Source organism: Peromyscus leucopus, chromosome 22, assembly GCF_004664715.2.
Source record: "Peromyscus leucopus breed LL Stock chromosome 22, UCI_PerLeu_2.1, whole genome shotgun sequence".
In the NCBI taxonomy this organism is placed as follows: domain Eukaryota; kingdom Metazoa; phylum Chordata; class Mammalia; order Rodentia; family Cricetidae; genus Peromyscus; species Peromyscus leucopus.
In genome coordinates, this window is record NC_051081.1 from 36,315,087 (window position 1) to 36,335,637 (window position 20,551).

At 42.7% G+C, this 20,551-nt stretch overlaps 1 protein-coding gene across 1 annotated transcript; it reads right to left on the bottom strand.

The window, feature by feature from the left end:
* Window positions 1-1,798: 1,798 nt before the first annotated feature.
* On the bottom strand, window positions 1,799-8,606 carry LOC114696969 (zinc finger protein 431-like). Its single transcript, XM_028874989.2, has 2 exons — window positions 5,694-8,606; window positions 1,799-5,316 (listed from the first exon to the last, which is right to left on the bottom strand). The coding sequence occupies exon 2, from the start codon at window positions 3,483-3,485 to the stop codon at window positions 2,136-2,138; it is 1,350 nt and encodes a 449-aa protein (XP_028730822.1). The 5' UTR covers window positions 3,486-5,316; window positions 5,694-8,606; the 3' UTR covers window positions 1,799-2,135.
* Between the last annotated feature and the right edge of the window lie 11,945 nt (window positions 8,607-20,551).

Here is a 20,551-nt window from a genome sequence, read left to right on the forward strand (position 1 = left end):
CCACGGCCAGGCCCCAGGTGGAGTTCCAGGAGTCCAATTGGCGAGAAAGAGGAGGGTTTGTACAAGCAAGAATTGTTGAGACTAAGGTTGGAAAAAGCACAAGGACAAATAGCCAAACGAATGGAAACACATGAACTATGAACCAATAGCTGAGGAGACCTCAACTGGATCAGGGCCCCTGGATAAGTGAGACAGTTGATTAGCTTGAACTGTTTGGGAAGCATCCAGGCAGTGGGACCGGGACCTGTCCTCAGTGCATGAGCTGGCTGTTTGGAACCTGGGCCTTATGCAGGGACACCTGGCTCAGCCTAGGAGGAAGAGACTGAAACTGCCTGGATTGAATCTACCAGGTTGAACTCAATCCTCAGGGAAGTCTTTGCCATGGAGGAGATGGGAATGGGGGGTGGGCTGGGCGGAAAGCTGTTGGGGAGGGACGGGAGGGGGAGGACAAGGGAATCTGTGGCTGATATGTAAAATTAAATTAAATTATAAAATAAAAAAATAAAATAAATAAAGTCTGTGTGCAATCCTAGGCCACATTTAGATGGAATGAATTCTTCTGTATGCATTTTAGGACCAAAATTGCAAAGTGCAGATTATACTGGGTGCATCCATGAGCCAAACTGGCAAGATGTAAATTCTTCTGTATGCAGACCAGGGCCAAGTCCTCAGTGTGTGAATTCTTCTGTATGCACCCCAAGACCAAGTCCACAGTGTGTGACTTCTTTTGTATGCACCCCAGGGACAAGTCCTCAGTGTGAGAATTCTTCTGTATACACCCAAGGGCCAAGTTCTCAGTGTGTGAATTCTTCTGTATGCACCCCAGGGACAAGTCCTCAGTGTGTGAATTCTTCTGTATGTAACCCAGGGACAAGTCCTCAGTGTGTGAATTGTTCTATATGCACCCCAGAGCTAAGTCCTCACTGTGTGAATTCTTCTGCATGTTCCCCAGGGCCAAGTCCTCCATGTGTGAATTCCACTGAGTGCCTTCCTGAAGCACATTTGCAAGGTGTGAATCAATGGGCATCAATTCTAGGGCCACACATTCAGTGTATAGTTTCTACTGGACGCAATCCTAAATCACATTATCAAGGTGTGAATCCTTCCTCACACACTCCAGGGCAAAACCCTCAGTGTGAACATTCTAATAATAGGTGTAGTCTTGAGCCACTTCTTCTTGGTATGAATCCTGGTACAACATTTCCAGCACCACAGATTATGTGTGTAAGTTCTGTTCGCGGCAATACCAAAACACATTGGCAAGATGTGGATTCTTCTGCCTGTACTGGAAGACAAGAGTCACAGTCTGTAAATTCCACCAGATACAACCCTGGGCCACATTTACAAGCCCCAAAACTTCAAGGTATGAAGTTTTCTGAGTTGAACTCAGGGACATGAATTCAAAGAGAGATGCCTATAATAGTTAGCAAAGGTCAACACGTGCAAGACCTGAAGTTTGAATCAACTCCAGGGTCAAATATTATAGATGTAGCACCTGTAGAATACAACCCTGGGCCACAGGTACAGAGTGTGAATTTTTCTGAATTGAATTCAGGATTAAAATTGCAATGCAGAAATCCAGCGAAGCTTAGTCCAGGGCCACAGTGGCAAAACGTGAAGTCCTTTGAGTTGACCCCGGGTCAGAATCTCAATGTCAAAAATCTGTTCTGTTGAAATCTGGACCACCTTTTCAAGGTGTGATGTCATCTCACTTAACGATAGGGGCAGAGTTTCAAGAGATCCCTTTTTTTTTCCAAAATAATTAATCTTCTGTAATTGAATTTAATTATGTTGGCTGAAGATCATACCAATTCATATATATTCAGATTTCCTTTGGTATTAGTTTTTTTTTTCAGATCTTCAACATCTAATGTTATATTCAAAGGCTTTACCAATTAAAGACAAATTACACACTAAAAGCTTTACAATTATACGTTTGCTGTGTTTTCACTAGGCATTACCACATTGATAATATTCACAGGGTTTCTCTTCAGTATGAATTTTTATATACTTGATGATTACTGGGCTATGCAAAGGCTTTACCGCACTGTATAAATTCATGGGGTTTCTCTTAATTATGTCATCTTTCATGAAATTGAAGCGCATTGTGATGAGCAAAAGCTTTACCACGCTTATTACAAATGTATGGTTTCACCTCCAGTATGTGTTCTTTCATGCAACTGAAGAGCAACGTGATGAACAAAGGCTTTGCCACAATGGTTACATTCATAGGGTTTCTCTCCAGTATGTATTCTTTCATGCCTTTGAAGATTACTGTGATAAGCAAAAGCTTTACCACACCTATTACAATCAAAGGGTTTCTCTCCAGTATGTCTTCTTTCATGCCTTTGAAGAGTACTGTGATAAGCAAAAGCTTTATGACACTGATTACATTCATAGGGTTTCTCTCCAGTATGTGTTCTTTCATGCCCTTGAAGATGACAGTAATGAGCAAAAACTTTACCACACTGATCACATAAATATGGTTTCTCTCCAGTATGTGTTCTTTTATGCATTTGAAGATTACTGCGACGACTAAAGGTTTTACCACATTGATTACATTCATAGGGTTTCTCTCCAGTATGTGTTGTTTTATGTACTTGAAGATCACTGGACTGTGCAAAGGCTTTACCACATTGATTACATTCATAGGGTTTCTCTCCAGTATGTGTTCTTTTATGTCCTTGAAGATGACTGGGCTGCACAAAGGCTTTACCACACTCATTACATTGATAGGGTTTCTCTCCAGTATGTGTTCTTTCATGCCTTTGAAGAGTACCATTTTGAGCAAAGGCTTTACCACACTGATTACATTTATAAGGTTTCTCTCCAGTATGTATTCTTTCATGCAATTTAAGAGCACTGTGACGAGCAAAGACTTTACCACACTGATTACATTCATAAGGTTTCTCTCCAGTATGTGTTCTTTCATGCTCTTGAAGATGACTATGACGAACAAAGGCTTTACCACATTGATTACATTCATGGGACTTTTTTCCAGTATGTATTCTTTTATGAAATTGAAGAATATTTCGATGGGCAAAGGCTTTGCCACATTGATTACATCCATAAGGTTTTTTAGTAGTATGTGTTGTTTCATGCTTTTGAAGACGACTGTCTTGTGCAAAAGCTTTACCGTATTGATTGTATTCATAGGGTCGCTCTCCAGTATGTGATTTTTCATACCTTGGAGGATGACTGTGATTTACAAAGGCTTCACCACACTGAGCATGTTCATATGACTTCTCTGTAGTATGACTCCTTTCGTGCCTTCCATGTTTTTGAGAACTTTGACAATGTTCTTCTACTTCAAGATCTTCCCAATTGTAGCCTATATCATTGAGGTTCATATAGGTCTCCAGCATCACATCTTTGTAGAGATTCCTCTGTGCCAGATCCAACAATGCCCATTCATCATGAGTGATGTCAACATGTACATCATTATATGTCACTGTATTCATGTTGTGGGTTCCCAGCTTGTCCATGCTCTCTGCTCAGCTTCCTGCAGCAGCATTCACAACACAGCACACAGGATCAATGGCACCTTCTCCTCTTCGGAGTCAAGCCTGAAGCTGGCTGCTACAAGGACCATGCACCACTTCTGACTGACAGGTCGCCTGGAGGGCCTGATTGGCTAGTGAGGCCTGAGTGAAAAGAGCACCTCCCATAGGGTTACACTATGCTTAAAAACACAGTACAATAATTCCTAAGCCTGCCTTTCCCCGCAGACAGAGATATTTTCTAAATCAGCATATATATGCATTTTAATAGCACTTACCCCCGGCTTCAATACAAACCCTGCTATCTTATTGCACTCCATAGGCACTTTCCCTTCCTCCCCCTGGACACAATGGTACTAGCTAGTGTGCGCAGCCCACTGTACTGTGTGGTGTGGGGTGATTCCCTGTCACACAGGTGGAAGGGTTTCCACAATATTAACACATGTTTGTTCTGCGACTTCCCATTGAGATCAACTGAACTGAATATACTTTTATCCAGTGGTCACAGAGAATTCAGGCAACCAGGAAAGGAAGCAGGAACCATATCACAAACAATATAGTAGGTCTTTCTTCCATCAGAAAGCTGGTTGATGGCTCCATTGCTTTAGGAATTTTATCCCTTGTCAGGGTTTCCTAGGTCAGCCATGCTCTCTTCTCAACTTCCTGCAGCCAAGAGATCCCATTTTTGAAGAACCAACTTGGGTCGTGGCTGCAAACTGCACAACCAGTGTTCACTTTGAGGCCTCTGTCAAATGGTGTGAAATCTGTGGGAGTTTCACTAACCCCACTGCCTGAAGATAGAATGTCTCCAGAGATGAGCAAACAGCCATTGCTTTGTTTGACAAATTCTGTAAAAGTGACACCTGGCTGCAGTCTACAGGACTTGAGAAGTAAGGAATTTTCACCAGAACCTTGTTTTCAAAAAGTTAAATCTGTGAAGTTGAAGCCAGGCTCACCGACTCCAAGTGTGAACCCTTTAGAGTTCGATCCATGCCACTGTTCTCAACGTACTAAGACTTCCTTTGCACTGAAGCCATGTGTTCATGAAAGAAAGCCTATGCAGCTGAGACTAGGCTCCCAACAGCAAAGCATAGATTGCCAACAGTTTCCTTTAAATGAGAAACCAGTAGTATCAACACCAGAGTCCACGGGGAACATCTTAGCAGGACCAGCACTGTCTAGTATCAAATTTTCAAATTTGATTCCAGAATCAGTAATTGAACCAATAAAAGTAACCCATCATCAGCATCAAACCATGGAATTGAAGAGCATGGCCTCAAGATAGAGTCAAGTCACAGATACCTGGAGGTAACTCCTGAGGCATTGCTTTAAGTCATGGATTCCATGGGGATGATTGACAAATTAAGTCCACATGGCATAGAACCAGTAGGAATAGCCCCAAAGCCACAATACCAAGTCATGGAATCAGTGAAGATGGATACACTGCATAACTATCAAGCCATAAGACCAGGATGTATGAGTCGAGGGCCACAGCAGACGGTTGTGAAAGCTGTGGAAATGATTCCCTAGCCTCAGCATAAAGACATGGGAACACTGACCATGACCTTGGGGTCACAGAATCAAGCCACAAAACACATCAGGATTACTCCCAGTCCAGTACATCAAAATGCAATGGAAATTAGCTCAAGTGCACTGCCTGAAGCCACTGAAGATACAAAAGTGTCTCCAGTGGCAAAACAAGCCATGGATGTCATGCAGATAATTCCACTAGGACAGCCACACATTACTAAATCTAGGGCTTTGATCCGAGGCTCCCAGCCTCCAGCTGAAAATTTGACCCCAGTGTCAGCTCAACCTGTAGCTAGAGTTTTCCTGCCTTGGCCACAGTCAGGACAAATCTTTGTCACCCGCCAGTCCCACAGCCGCTCAGACCCAACCAAGTAAACACAGAGACTTATATTGCATACAAACTGTATGGCCGTGGCAGGCTTCTTGCTAACTGTTCTTATATCTTAAATTAACCCATTTTTATAAATCTATACCTTGCCACATGGCTGGTGGCTTACCAGCGTCTTTACATGCTGCTTTTCCTGGCAGTGGCTGCAGTGTCTCTCTCTCCTTCTTCCTGTTTCCCCAATTCTCCTCTCTCCTTGTCCCACCTACACTTCCTGTCTGGTCACTGGCCATCAGTGTTTTATTTATATAGAACGATATCCACAGCACTAGCTCAACCAGATGTTTCGACTACTGCTGTCCCAGTAGGAACTGTAGAATCTAGAAGCGTACCTCCACAGTCACCATCTAAAGTCCTGGAACCACCAGGAATGACTGATGACCTACTACTGTCAGGTCAGTCCCTGCATGCTTTAAAGGTGACCCTGCTAGTCCAGGCATCTCTGACAGGAATGATCACACCACTACAAATTGTAGAACCTCAATTCAAAGAGTCTCTGGAATTGCCTTCTGGGTTACAGGGTCAAGTTGGAGTCTCCGTGGGGACTATGCCACAATCTCGAGGCACAGAGTGTGTGTCACTGACTCCAGGACTGTCTCATCAGGTCACAGACCCTTCGGAGATCACCCCATGGCACCAAGACTTAAACTGTTCAGAGGTGAGCCCAAGGCAAAGTCATAACATGACAGAAACTATGGGGTTGAACTGGCCACAAGTGAAGGATCCTATGGAGACACCACAGTCACATCATCAAAGAATGGAATCCACGAGAACAATCCCAGCACCACCAGATCAAGGTGCAGTACCTATAGGAAGGAGCCAAAAGCATCAAGTTCCAGAAGCTGAAGTAGGGCCAGTCATACCACTGCTTCAGGAAATGGAATATTTCGGGGGGGGGGTGTACAATCCCACAGCCTAAGGTTAGGGATTCAATGGACTTACCCCCAGAACTACAGAATGTAAAATCTGAGCACCTAATCCTAGATCCAAGATTGCAAAGTATGAAATCTGTGGACATAACCACAGATTTAGTCCCAGAAATGGAAAAATATGGACCACCAACTTCAACAGTGGTATGTATAGATTTGGCTCCAGAACTGAATCAGCAGAATATGCAATATGAGGAATTAACCCCCCATACCACAACTGAAAAGTGAGACATCTGTGCCATCAGCCCGAGTCTCAGTTTCAAGATGTGAAATCTGGCCAACTGACAACTGAACCATGACTCCAAAATAAAAAGTCTGATGAGCTGACTCCTTGTCCACAGTTGCACAGTAATGTATCAGTACATTTGATTTCCGATTCTCAGTCTCAAGGTATGGAAGAAGCTCTTTCAGCCCTATCACAAGAGTTACAAGGAGATATAAAAATGGTGGAGTTGACTCCAAGACCATCACTGGAAGATATAAAATCTGTGAACTTGGCCCCAGAACCATGTTCACAAAGCACTGGCTCTGATAAGATAGCCTCTGTACCACTGCTTGAGGATACAAAGACTCCATTTGTAGAAGGTAGGAGTCTAATTCCTGAGGCACTGATGGAGAGTATGGAAGTAGATGAACTGATCCCAAGCACACACTTTTATGCAACAAAATCTTTAGAAGCAACCCCCAAACCAAGTTATCATTTCCTAGAACCTGAAGGACTGACCCTACAGCATCCAATCTCAGAAACAAGGGTGACCTCTGAACCTTGCCGGCAGGTGGAAGAATCTGCTCCGTTGCCACAATCATCATTAGGGATGAGTCCAGCACCATTGAGCCAGACCTCAGAATCTGTGGAGGTGAGCTCACCACCACTCCAAGAGACTCTTGAACCTGGGACCCAAGTTGTAAAAGAGATGGAAGAGACTCCAGAATCAGGAAGTGCAACTAAAGATACTCTGGATTTGCTACTAGATTCAGAAGTGCAAACAATGACCTCAGGAGTGATGGCCCCAGAGCCACAGCCCCCAGATGTGAAGTTTGTTCAGGTGACTCTAGAACGGGGTTCAGAAGTTACTAACCCATCAGAAAGAACTCTGAAACCAGAAGATGAAGACACAGAGACCCTCAGGTTGACATTCTCTAAAGCTGATGATACCCAGGGAACTATCATAGACCTATATTCAGAAGTGAGATCTCTGGAGTTTAGTCTAGAACCAGGAGTGCAAGGTGAGAAATCAGAGTCCTTTGCCCAGAATATGAAGTCTGCAGAAGTAATCACCGAACCACCTGTACAAGTTGTAGAACCTGCAGGACTAACTACAGGACCCAAAAAACATATTAAAGATGTGATCCCAAGGCCACAGGTCCAGAAAGTAAAGTCTAGGCAAATGGATAGAGAATCACAGTTGCAAAATGAGAATTCTGTAAATGTAATACAGCCGTCATCTGTAGGAGAGGTAGAACCTGAAAAGACAAAACCAGAGCCACGTCTAAAAGTTTATCACTGAAGGAACGGATTGAGGGGACACAGTCCCCAAATGTGAAATCTGTGGATTTAAATCTAGGCCCACAGCAGCTAAGTGTCAATTCGAAGTTGATTCCAGGGCCCAAATTGCTAAGTGTCCAGTTTCCAATGATATATCAAGGGCTACTTCTTCAAGGGGAAAACTGGGTTTTCTACCTGCAGGTTTGGATTCTTGTTCTGACCCCAGAGACAATATATCTTCCGACTCCATCTGTTTGTTCAGTTGGTCGAACATCCCACCTTTCCACTCTGCTGAGCTTATGTGGTCATCCTGTCCAGGCTCAAGGGTTAAATCCATGGGTGCCCTCCCTTGATACTGTTGTGTGGAGACTAAATCCATGAATTTTATTCCTTGGATCCCTTGTGTTTTGGCTTAGTTCACAGGTTTTAGACTTTGCTGCTTCAGACATGAGACAATCACATGTTTGCTATCTTGTGTTTGTGTCCTGTTTGAGTTCCTGTCCTGACTTCATTCAGTGGTCAATAGCAATGATGAAGTGAAAGCCTAATAAGCCCTTTCCCTACCAACTTGCTTTTTGGTCATGGTGTTTCGTCGCAGCAATAGAAACCCTAAGACAGATTTGTACTCTTACTTTGCTGATTTAAATTAGTTCTAACAGCTTTTGTGTAATCTTTATGAGATTTTGTATATAAGATCTTATAATCGGCAAATACATGCTTTGGCTTCTTCTTTTTCTATGGCTCCCATAGGCTAATAGGGAGTGGCACTATTAGGAGATGTGGCCTTATTGGAGTAGGTGTGGCCTTGTTGAAAGAAGTGTGTCACTGGGGGCGGGCTTTGACGTTTCAGAAGCCCAAGCCAGTCCCAGTGTCTCTCTCTTCCTGATGTCTATGGATCAGGATGTAGACCTCTCAACTACCTCTCCAGCACCATGTCTGCCTGCATGCTGCCATTCCTGCCATGGTGATAATGGACTAAACCTCTGAACTAACTGTAAGCCAGTCCCAACTGAATGTTTCCCTTTAGCCAGGAGTGGTGTTACACACCTTTAATTCCCAGCCCTCAGGAGGCAGAGGCAGGTAGATCTCTATGAGTTCAAGGCTAGCCTGGTTTACAGAGTGAGTTCCATGACAACTAGAGCTACACAGAGAAACCCTGTCTGGAAAAACAAAAAACAAAAAGGAAAACAACAACAACAACAACAAAACCATCAAGTAGTAGTTGAAACTATCCTAATATAGTACAATTTATATCTGCAATGTCCAATAAATCCATTAGCCACATGTGGCTTTTAAATTGAATTTATTCTAGAGCTGTAGAGATGGCTCAGCACTGGCTGCCCTTCCAGAGAACCCAGGTTTTATTCCCAGCACCCACATGGCTGCTAACAACTGTCTGTAACTCATTTCCAGGTGATCTGCTGCCCTCTTCTGGCTTCCACATGCACTGCATGCTCATGGAGCACACTGGTATAGGCGAAATACACCCATACATATAAAATAAAAATAGATAAATCTTTTTAAAAATGTTAACACAGATGTAAATCTAATTTAACTTAAACTTAAAACATAGTCTCCAGTCTCAATTTCCATATTTCAAGTACTCAATAGCCAAGTATGAAAAGTGGCTACCATACTGACTACAAAAAGACACAGAATCTCCCCATCATCAAAACATTCTCTTCCAGAGTGTACCCTGAAAGAGGTCATACCAAGTGCCTCTTTTCAAACTACAATTCGGGTGCACCTATGAATAATGCATTTGTGCACGCCATGTGGCGCTGGGGAAAGGAAGAGGAGGGATGTGAATCCACGAGGCGAACTTTACTACAGTAGAAACACATCAGCCAGCAAAGAAGAGTCAGAAACAAAGCCAGGCTGTGTGCTGAAGCTTGCAGTCCCAGCTACTCAGGAGGCAAGAGGATCACACACTCAAAGCTGCCCTGGCCAGCTTAGTAAGACCCTGCCTCACAATGAAAAGTAGAGAAAAGGGTTAGGGATACAGCTTAATGGTAGAATGTGAGAAGTCTGAAGTTCAATCCCCAGTGGCAAAAGAGGGGAAAAAAAAAAAAAAAAAAAAAAAAACAGAATCAAAAATGAGCTGGAGCTGGGCATGGTGGTGTATCCCTGTAATCCCCAAATTTGAGGAGCTAAGGCAAAAGGATTATGTGTTTGAGGCCAGCCTGGAGTTTATTGCAAACCCCTGGCCAAATGTGTAATACACAACACGATCACAAAGAACAACAACAAAATCAAGAATGACACTATTGGAAATTAGAAAAAATGAAACAGAATTATGAACTATTTATTAATCTGTGTTAGGTCTTATTTATCTTTACAACCTAAGGAGTTAGCTGGCTTATTCCTCGGACTGTCTGAAATTGTTCTGTAAACATCAGGGTAGAATGATATTATAGGCATTTTGGAGATGGTTAACAATACTAGACAGACGTCACGGGTGGATTAGAAGAAGAAGTAAGTTAACAACATATGACAATAAAACAGAAGCCTCTAGAAGGCTTATATTTAATCAGTGTGCAGGCATCCTAACTGAAGAAAGATAAACTGAGGGTTCCATGATAAACACATGGAGTTCTCTGATCGCTTCAGAGATAACAATCTGAGACACAGCAAATGGAAATGTAAGCATCTTTCAGTAACCCAGAAATAGCAGGATTCAAGGTACATTTACACGTTAAAAAAATGAGCTGCCCCCTTTAAAGCACATGCCTTTCATCCCAGCCCTTGAAAGGCAGAGAAGCAGGTGGATCTCTGTGAGTCTGAGGCCAGCCTGGTCTCCATAGTGAGTTCCAGGACAAGGCTACATAGTGAGACTCTGCCCCAAAACAAAACAAAATGAGGAACAACAAGAAGCAAAAGGACACAAGCTGATAGCTAGCACTTACCAAACCTAAGCTCTGGGGAGATTAGCAGTGACTACCACGCATGCGTCATTCTCATATACAAAACTCATTTTGATCCCACACCACTTCCATTACTCATTCTGGAAGATCTGGACCAGAGACCTCACGGAGATTACTTGACACATCGTGAGCTCAGGTTTATCAACAGTTGCTAAATAGCAAGGCCTGTATGGTGCCAAGCTGCCATAAAAGTATCCAAAATTTATTTATTCATTTGATGTATATGAGTGGTTTGCCTGGGCATACATATGTGCTTGGTACCCATGGGTGTCAGAAGAGGATGTTGGATTCCCTGGAATTGGAGTTTCACAGTTGTGAGCCACCATGCGGGTGCTGGGAATTGGACCTGAGTCCTCTGAAACAGCAGTAAGTGCTCTTAATCACTGAACCATCTCTCCAGCCCTCTGCACATGTGTGTTTCTCTGTGGAAATTTCAAATAAAATTCTACCTTTCAATTTCCTCCAAATCCGTAGCAATCCAGGAAATTTACTATCTGCTTCTCCAGGTAGCTGTCAATCTTCAGCCAACATTGTGGAGTTGAAATATATTTCGTGTCACTGAATGTAAGAACATGGCCTCATAGCTCCCTTCCAACAGCAAGTCTAAGAAAACTCCAATATCTGTTATATATATATATATATATATATATATATATATATATATATATATATATATATATCAGGTCCGCAAGCCAACAGAATGTAAGTGTAAATGATAATCCATTACACAGATATTTTAATATACAAAACGGTATAAACAGAATGCTGGCTATACAGGAATCACTAAGTCTTGAGCAAATCCTTCTCACTCTACCAACATCAACCCTCCTAGAATTACAGGATACCTACAATGACTATGAGCAGCAGAGTGGAGGTCACACACAAATAATAGTAGTAGTAGTAGTAATAGTAATAATAATAGGCGTAGTGCCCTTCTTTGGGAAATTCAGAGATTCCAACCGACACAGAAAAGTTTCCTTTGCTGAGGTCCGACCTTCAATATTCTCCCCCAGGAGGCCAATCCAAACACACAGGATCTCTCGTGACTCCCTCACATTCCCCAGCTCACACCTGCCTCAATACTTTCACAACCCCGATTTTTTTCTTTTTCCTGACGAACTCTCTTACCTGTCAGTCCTAAAGGAAGAAAATCAGCTCAAGTCTGTCTCTCGGGAACTTTCCCAGACCACCAGATCTCAGACCACCGAACAACACTGCCCCCTCCTGCCCCCTCTCCGTACCCAGGGCCGGCATTCCCGTCCTCACAGCCCCCACCTGAGCCACAGCGCCCCTCCTGCGTGCACAGCAGCCGCTCCGCCTCCGTGGAGAAGCCCCTCAGCAGCGCCCGCTCCGGAGTCCACGTCACCCCCGGCATCACTGGACCCAACTCGGGGTCCCGCGAGGGTCCCTCGGGGGAGGAGGAAGCAGAAGGAGGAGGGGCCAAGGTCGCCGGCGTCTGGTGGCCATGGGCACCGTCAAGACACCCACAGGACTAGCGTCCCATGTGAGGATACAGACACACGGTGGCAGCCATGACAGCAGCGCAGAGCATCCTGGGAAAACATCCCACGCTCCTAGGCGACCAACCGGAGACTCGGGTGTGAGCATGCGCAGAGGATAGGATCCCGGCGGGCTTTGTGGGGGCTGTGGGGATGGATGGAGACGGGTCGCCCTCGGTCCTGGTGACTTGGGGGCGTCTCCAGGGGAGACAGAGGTTGGAAGCAGGTTCTGCGTGCAAACACTCCACGTCAGAGGCAAAAGCAAGTCCTTGGAGCCACCACTGCCCACCTTGTCTTTCTCTTAATTCACTTCAAAAAGCCTTAGGATGGGCATGGTGCAGGAGTATTTCTCTGAGTTCCAGGTCAGCCTGGTCTACATAGTGTGTTCCAAGACAGCCAGGACTACACAGGTAGAATCTGTCTCAAAAAACCAAGAAGAGGAGGAAGAGGTAAGAAGGAAGAAGGAGGAGGAGGAAGAGGAGGAGGAAGAAGAAGAGGAGGAGGAGAAGGAGAAGGAGAAGGAGAAGAAGGAATAGGAAGAGGAGAAGGAAGAGGAGGAGAAGAAAAAAAGAAGGAAATAGTAGTAATGGTAGCTTTAGGATCTATTATCAAATAGACACTGAGGCAGAATGTTCTAGATACTGAGAAAGTGCTGTCTAGGAGCTCGAGCTGAAGTGAGACATTCAGATGACATAACTTTGGGGAAAAGAATGTGGTAAGGGTGCTGTGGGTATTGTCCATCACGGCATGGGAGGCAGACGGGAGAGTGAGTTTGTTTTATAAAGAAAGATTTATAATCATATGACGAGACAAAGAAAATCAAGTGGTACTTTGCTATGGGATTTTTATTTCCAGCAGGAGAAGAATTGTTTGAGTTCGTGGTACACGTGTTTAACGTGTTTAACGTTAGTTGGTCATGCCTCTTCTGAGTTTTTGATCATGTGAGCAGACCATGAGTGACTGGCTCCCCCACAGTCCTGCCATCTTGCCCAGACTTGGCACATCCACCTCTTATTTCAGTGATTCCAGTGAGTGGTTGTTATCGCATTGTGATTTCCTGTGCAACCCCCATAACTAAACACTGAGCAATGTCAGGTTTATTAGCCATTTGGAAATTCTCTCTTGTAAACTGCCTATTCAAGTCATTTGTGCAGTGTGTGTGTGTGTGTGTGTGTGTGTGTGTGTGTGTGTGTGTGTTAGGCAGATGTTAGGTGTGTGTTAGTAAGGATCAAATTCAGATCACTGCTCATGCTAGGCAAAGCACTCTACCACTGAGCTACATCTCGGGTCCATTTTTTCCCTTGTTTTTTGTTTTTTGAGATGGGGTTTCTCTGTGTAGTTTTTGTGCTTTTCCTGGAACTCACTCTGTAGCCCAGGCTGGCCTCAAACACACAGAGACCTGCCTGCCTCTGTCTCCCGAGTCCTGAGATTAAAAGGCATGCGCCACCATGACCCGGCTTTCCTTGATTTTTATTAAGGATAATTTCAGGCAAATCAAAGGCACACAGAATTGGTAAGCGAGCCTAGTCTGAACAAGGCACTACATTTAATCCTTAGTATAAGAAAAAAAAATTAAAGGTGGTCTGATGAATCTTCATAGACCAGTTACTCAATCATTTTGAAGCAAATCAGAAATAATTTCATGGTAAATGTTTTATTTATTTTTTAAATTCATTTTTAAATTTCATTTTACATATCAGCCACGGATTCCCTTGTTCTCCCCCCTTCCCTCCCACCTTCCTTCCAGCCCCCCCCCCATTCCCATCTCCTCCAGGGCAAAGACTCCCCTGAGGATTGAGTTCAACCTGGTAGATCCAGGTAGGTCCAGTCCTCTCCTCCCAGGCTAAGCCAAGTGTCCTTGTATAAGCCCCAGCTTATACAAACAGCCAGCTCATGCACTGAGGACAGGACCCGGTCCCACTGTCTGGATGCCTCCCAAGCAGATCAAGCTAATCAACTGTCTCACTTATTCAGAGGGGCTTATCCACTTGGGGGCTCCTCGGCTATGTGTTTCCTTTCGTTTGTATATTTGTCCCTGTGCTTTATCCAACCTTGGTCTCAACAATTCTCACTCATACAAACCCTCCTCTTCTCGCCAATTGGACTCCTGGAACTCCACCTGGGGCCTGGCCGTGGATCTCTGCATCCGGTTCCCTCAGTCATTGAATGAGATTTCTAGCACGACAATTAGGGTGTTTGGCCATCCTATCGTCAGAGTAGATCAGCTCGGGCTGTCTCTCGACCACTGCCAGTAGTCTATTGTGGGGGTATCTTTGTGGATTTCTGTGGACCTCTCTAGCACTTTGTTTCTTCCTATTCTCATGTGGTCTTCATTTACCATGGTCTCCTATTCCTTGTTCTCCCTCTCTGTTCTTGATCCAGCTGGGATCTCCCGCTCTCCTAAGCTCTTTCCCTCGATCCTGGCCCTTCATTACTCCCACTCACGTCCATGTTGTTCGTGTAGATCTCATCCATTGCTCTGTCATTGGATGATCCCTGTGTCTGAGATACATCACCCTTTACAATAGCCACAAATGACATAAAATAACCTTGGATAACACTAACCAAGCAAGTGAAGGACCTATATGACAAGAACTTTAAGTCTCTGAAAAAAGAAATTGAAGAAGATGTCAGAAAATGGAAAGATCTCCCATGCTCATGGATAGGCAGGATTAACATAGTAAAAATGGCAATCTTACCAAAAGCAATCTACAGATTCAATGCAATCCCCATGAAAATACCAACACAATTTTTCACAGACCTGGAAAGAATAATACTCAACTTCATATGGAAAAACAAAAAACCAGGATAGCCAAAAGAATCCTGTACAATAAAACAACCTCTGGAGGCATCACAACCCCTGACCTCAAGCTCTACTATAGAGCTACAGTAATAAAAACAGCTTGGTACTGGCATAAAAACCGACGTGTGGACCAATGGAATCGAATTGAAGACCCTGACATTAATCCGCACACCTATGAACATATAATTTTTGACAAAGAAGCCAAAACTGTACAATGGAAAAAAGAAAGCATCTTCAACAAATGGTGCTGGCATAACTGGATATCAATGTGTAGAAGGCTGCAAATAGAGCCATATCTGTCACCATACACAAAACTTAAGTTCAAGTGGATCAAAGGCCTCGACATAAATCCAGCTACTCTGAACCTGCTAGAAGAGAAAGTACGAAGTAGTCTTGAACACATTGGCATAGGACATCACTTCCTAAATATAACACCGGTAAATGTTTTAGTATGTATATTTTGAGATAATGCCCCACTCCACAAAGAAAAAAACAAACAAACAAAAGAAAAACAGGTTAATCACAATATCATTATTACACCTAAAAATGTAACAATAAAATCTGAATAATTCCTTAATACCTCACATACCCACCAGCATTTAAATTCCAATAGTCACGCAGTCACTTAATAGCATAAATTAATATTTAGCCAAACTCAATATTGAATATTGAGATTGAAAAATATGTTTCTTTATTCTAATCTACAGGGTCTCTCTTTTCTTTTATTAGTTTCATTCATGTATTGGATAAAAGGGTCATTTCTCTAGATTTCACAATCAACATTTTGTTGATCAAATACCCATGCTGTGCAGCCATACACATATAGGCGACAGTAATTGCACTTAGTGGGTTATAAAAGAGAAAAGCATAAAGTTGGGACGTATATATATTGTGGGGTATGTATGGGGGAAGTTGGAGTGGGGAGGGTAGGTATGATTATATTTGATTGTACACATGTATAAAATATTCTGAAATTAGGAAAAATTATAATGCCCCCCTCCATGTTGTCAGTTGGCACACTGCTGCCTCTGGGACTTCATGTGAGTTGAGGTTTATCCAGAACTCCTGCAGAAATGCATTTGCTAGGGGAGCAGGGTTGGAAAGTGCGACCTTCAAGTGGGTTTAATGCCATTCTTTCTAGACTGAGTAAGGTCTCACAGGCATGGCTCCTCACTCTCTGAGGACTGGGTTCACTGTCACAGGACTCAGGACCCCTTTTGTCTTCCACACACATCCACTTGCTCCTCTGGCTCTGTCTGCTGTGAGTTGAAGCTACGCAAAGACCTCAAGTGAAGCTAAGGACATACTAGCTCTAGGCTCTTAGACATCCTCATGTGAAGGGAAGGACATGCTAGCACTAGGCTCTTAGCCATCCTCATGTGAATGGAAGGACATGCTAGCACTAGGCTCTTAGCCATCCTCATGTGAATGGAAGGACATGCTAGCACTAGGATCTTAGACATCCTCATGTGAATGGAAGGACATGCTAGCACTAGGCTCTTAGCCATCCTCACGTGAAGCTAAGGACATGCTAGCACTAGGCTCTTAGACATCCTCATGTGAAGGGAAGGACATGCTAGCACTAGGACCTTAGACATCCAGAACCATGAAGCCAACTAAACCTCTCTCCCCCATAAATGAGCTGATCACAAGTATTCTATTTCAGTAACTCAACATGAACCAGAACCATGAGGAAGTTGGTTCTAAGATTTATCAGAATTTGTTTTCTGGTAGGGAGAGATGACATAGTTCATAAGTAATGATAATCATCAGGAGGCACAAAATGTGTGATTTGGCATGGCATTTTATTATCTATCATCATCTATATTTATCTTTCTATGTTATCTATATTGTCTATCTATCTATCTACCCATCTATCTATCTATCTATCTATCTATCTATCTATCTATCTATCATCTATATCTATTTACTTATTTTATTGCTAAGGATCAAATCCAGAGTCTCGTGCTCTCTGCAAGCAGTCCACCACTGAACTACATCCACAGACCTGGTATAATATTGTAAATACTGTTTTCTTTCTTCCTTCCTTCCTTTTTCTTTCTCTTCCTTCCTTCCTTCCTTTCTTTTTTTTGGTTTTTCGAGACAGGGTTTCCTGTATAGCCCTGGCTACTCAGGAATCCATTTTGTAGACGAGGCTGGCCTTGAACTCACAGAGACCCACTTGCCTCTGCCTCCCAAGTGCTGGGATAAAAGATGTGCACTACCACCACCCCTTGTAAATACCATTTTATACAAATGATGCCGAAACCTAAGAATACAACAGATCTTTTCATATTGAGCCACTTAGAGAACCCTGCTAAGTGTATCACTTTGACTTTATTCTCCTGTAGGAATATTCTCTAAATTATGTTATGTGTAAATAACAACAGTTTTGTTACCTCTTTTCCAATCTTATGTCTTGGTTCACCTTGCCTTCATATGATTATGACTTATGGGTACAATATTCAGTAGCAATGTGTTGTGGGCATCTGTCTCTTTATTAAGTCAAGAAAATTTTTCAATAATTCACCAGTTATGTATGTTTTTCAAATATTCTTTCCCAAGTTAAGGAAGTTTTAGCAAGAACTAGTATTAATTTAGAAAAATCTTCTAAAATTTTAAATTAAATCTCTTTATACTGGGTGCTAAATATTAAGTATATTTCCTGCCTCTGTTTAGATGGTCATATATTTTTTCTTGTTTGTTCAATGTACTGAGTTACATGAGAATGTAAGATAATAAACCAGCTGTGAATTCCTAGGATATGTATAACACATTTGTGATGTTGGTCCCAATACTGTAATTAGATTCATTAGATTCAGTTTGCTGATATTTTGTTTGGGATTTATACATCTATGCATAAATATATTGATTGGTCAGGTCTGAATTAGATTTTAGAATGATGATTGTTCCAGATTCCTCAATTAAAAATAGAAGCAAATCCGAATTTCCATCTCATTAATGTAAGACACCCTCAATACTCATGGAATTGCAAGGGTTTTTGGAGTTCGGTACCAAGAATCTGGAACAAAGACCAGGTTGTTCTTTATCACACACACCACACATATACATACCACACACACACAACACACACACACACACACACACACACACACACACACACACAGGAGATACTAAGGTTAAGAAATAGGCTCTCATAGCTCCTCTGAAATTCATAGACAAACTTGGGTAAGAGTTAATGTCATTGTCCCAAGCCCAAACTCTGCAGGACAGGACAGGATAGAAAAATGGGTACACTTTTGTGTGCTTCAGCCTGTGGAAGGATTCTTTCCTCTTCAGGGAGTTCTGGCCTCTGCTCTTTAAAGCCTTCAGCTGATTGGGTGATGCCCACTCACAGTATGGAAGGCAATCTGCTTTAAAGTGTACTGATTTTAAATGTTAATCATATGTAAAATTACTGTCAAAGAAATGTTCTAGACTAATATATGGCTAAACAACTGGGCTCCATAGCCTAGCCAAGTCGGCATAAATTAACCATTACACTCCTTTCTCTTGCTTAGATTTATTATTATTTTTTTTTAAAGGTGTGTGTGTGTGTGTGTGTGTGTGTGTGTGTGTGTGTGTGTAAAATCGTGTGCTTGTGTATTGTGAGTGTGAGCATGAGCACAGGTGCCAGCAGAAGCCAGAGGTGCTGGATCCTCCTGGAGCTGGAGTTACAGGGGATTGTGAGCCGTGTGATATGGATGCTAGGAATCAAACTTGGATCCTCTGCAAGAGCAGTATGTGCTGTTGTTAACCGCTGAACCATCTCCCCAAGCCTAATTCTTCGCCTCTTTTTAATCTGGAGAGTTTCATAACTTAAATTGTTCTTACATTTAGGTTTTTTTTTTTTATCTTTTTTTTTATGTTTTTTCGAAACAGGGTTTCTCTGTGTAGCTTTGCGCCTTTCCTGGAACTCACTTGGTAGCCCAGGCTGGCCTCGAACTCACAGAGATCCTCCTGGCTCTGCCTCCCAAGTGCTGGGATTAAAGGCGTGCGCCACCACCGCCCGGCACATTTAGGTTTTTATTCCATCTCCAGTTCGTTTTTATATATGATATGAAGTAAAAGGCCCAACTTCATTTCTTTACATGTGGTTATCCAGTTGCCTCAGCACCACTGGTTGAAGCTTATTCTTTTTGCATTGAATGATCATAGTGCCTATGTAGAGAATCAGCTGACTTTTAATATTAGATTCCTTAGATCCTATAGGTCTATTTTTTAAATAATTTTTTTGTTGTTTTTAGAGACAGGGTTTCTCTATGTAACAGTCCTGGCTGTCCTGGAACTCACTTTGTAGACCAGACTGGCCTCGAACACACAGAGATCTGCCTGCCTCTGCCTTCCAGGTGCCAGGATTAAAGGCATTCACCACCACCACCACCCTACTCTATAGGTCTATTCTTAAACCAGTACCACAACTATTTTTGAGTATTGCATTTTTGTACACCATTTTTTTTCTTTTTCTTTTCTTTTTTTGGTTTTTCAAAACAGGGTTTCTCTGTGTAGCCTGGCTGTCCTGGAATTCATTTGTAGACCAGGCTGATCTCAAACTCACAGAGATCCCACCTGTCTCTGCCTCCCGATGCTGGGATTAAAGGTGTGTACCACCACTACCTGGCTCTGTACAAAGTTTTAAAATCAGAAAGTATGGGTCCTCTGACTGTTCTTCTTTTTTTAAGCTAGTTAGTTAGTTAGTTAGCTAGCTAGTTAGTTTATTTATTTACTAAGCATACAATGTTCTGTCTACATGTATCCCTTCAAGCCATAAGAGGGAACCAGATCTCATTATAGATGGTTGTCAGCCACAATGTGGTTGCTGAGAACTGAACTCAGGACCTCTCTAAGAGCAGCCAGTGCTCTTAACCACTGAGCCATCCCTCCAGCCCTGACTGTTCTTTTTCAAGGTTGTTTTCGCTCCTGAGGGATCTCTGTAATTCCATAGGGATTTTTAGGACAGGGTTTTCATTTATGCAAAAAAGGTCACTTGGGTAGGGATTACACAGCATCCCTAAAGAATCTATAGATTGTGTTGGTAATGTCATTTTACGATCAAACCTTCCGATCATGAACAAAGGATGTGTTATTTACTATTTACTCTCTACAACAATGTTTTGTAGTTTTTCTCACGATATAGCCACCTCCCAAACACCCCATCTACTAATACCATTACCTTGGGGGTTAGGATTTCAACATATCAAGTTGGTGGATAACATTGGACCCAATGTATGCTTGGGGAATTTCCCAGGTATTTCTATTTTGTTGAGTGTCTTAAAAACAAACAAACCGCATGAGTACATGTTTGGTTTTTCTGCACCACTGCTATGACCATGGCAACCCCCACTTTGTGTTATTAGTATGGAATAGTGTGTTGACCACTGTGCTATGCTAACAGTTTCTTTGCTCCTGTTACAGTTTCACAGTTGGAAGAAACAGAGATGAACGTCAGTGCAGCTGATCTGACAAGGTAAGCAGAGTCTGTCTACAGACTGTCC

What these genes read in the sequence shown, in the direction of transcription:
- LOC114696969 (XM_028874989.2), bottom strand. Translation starts at nt 3,485, where the DNA reads ATGGACAAGCTGGGAACCCACAACATGAATACAGTGACATATAATGAT.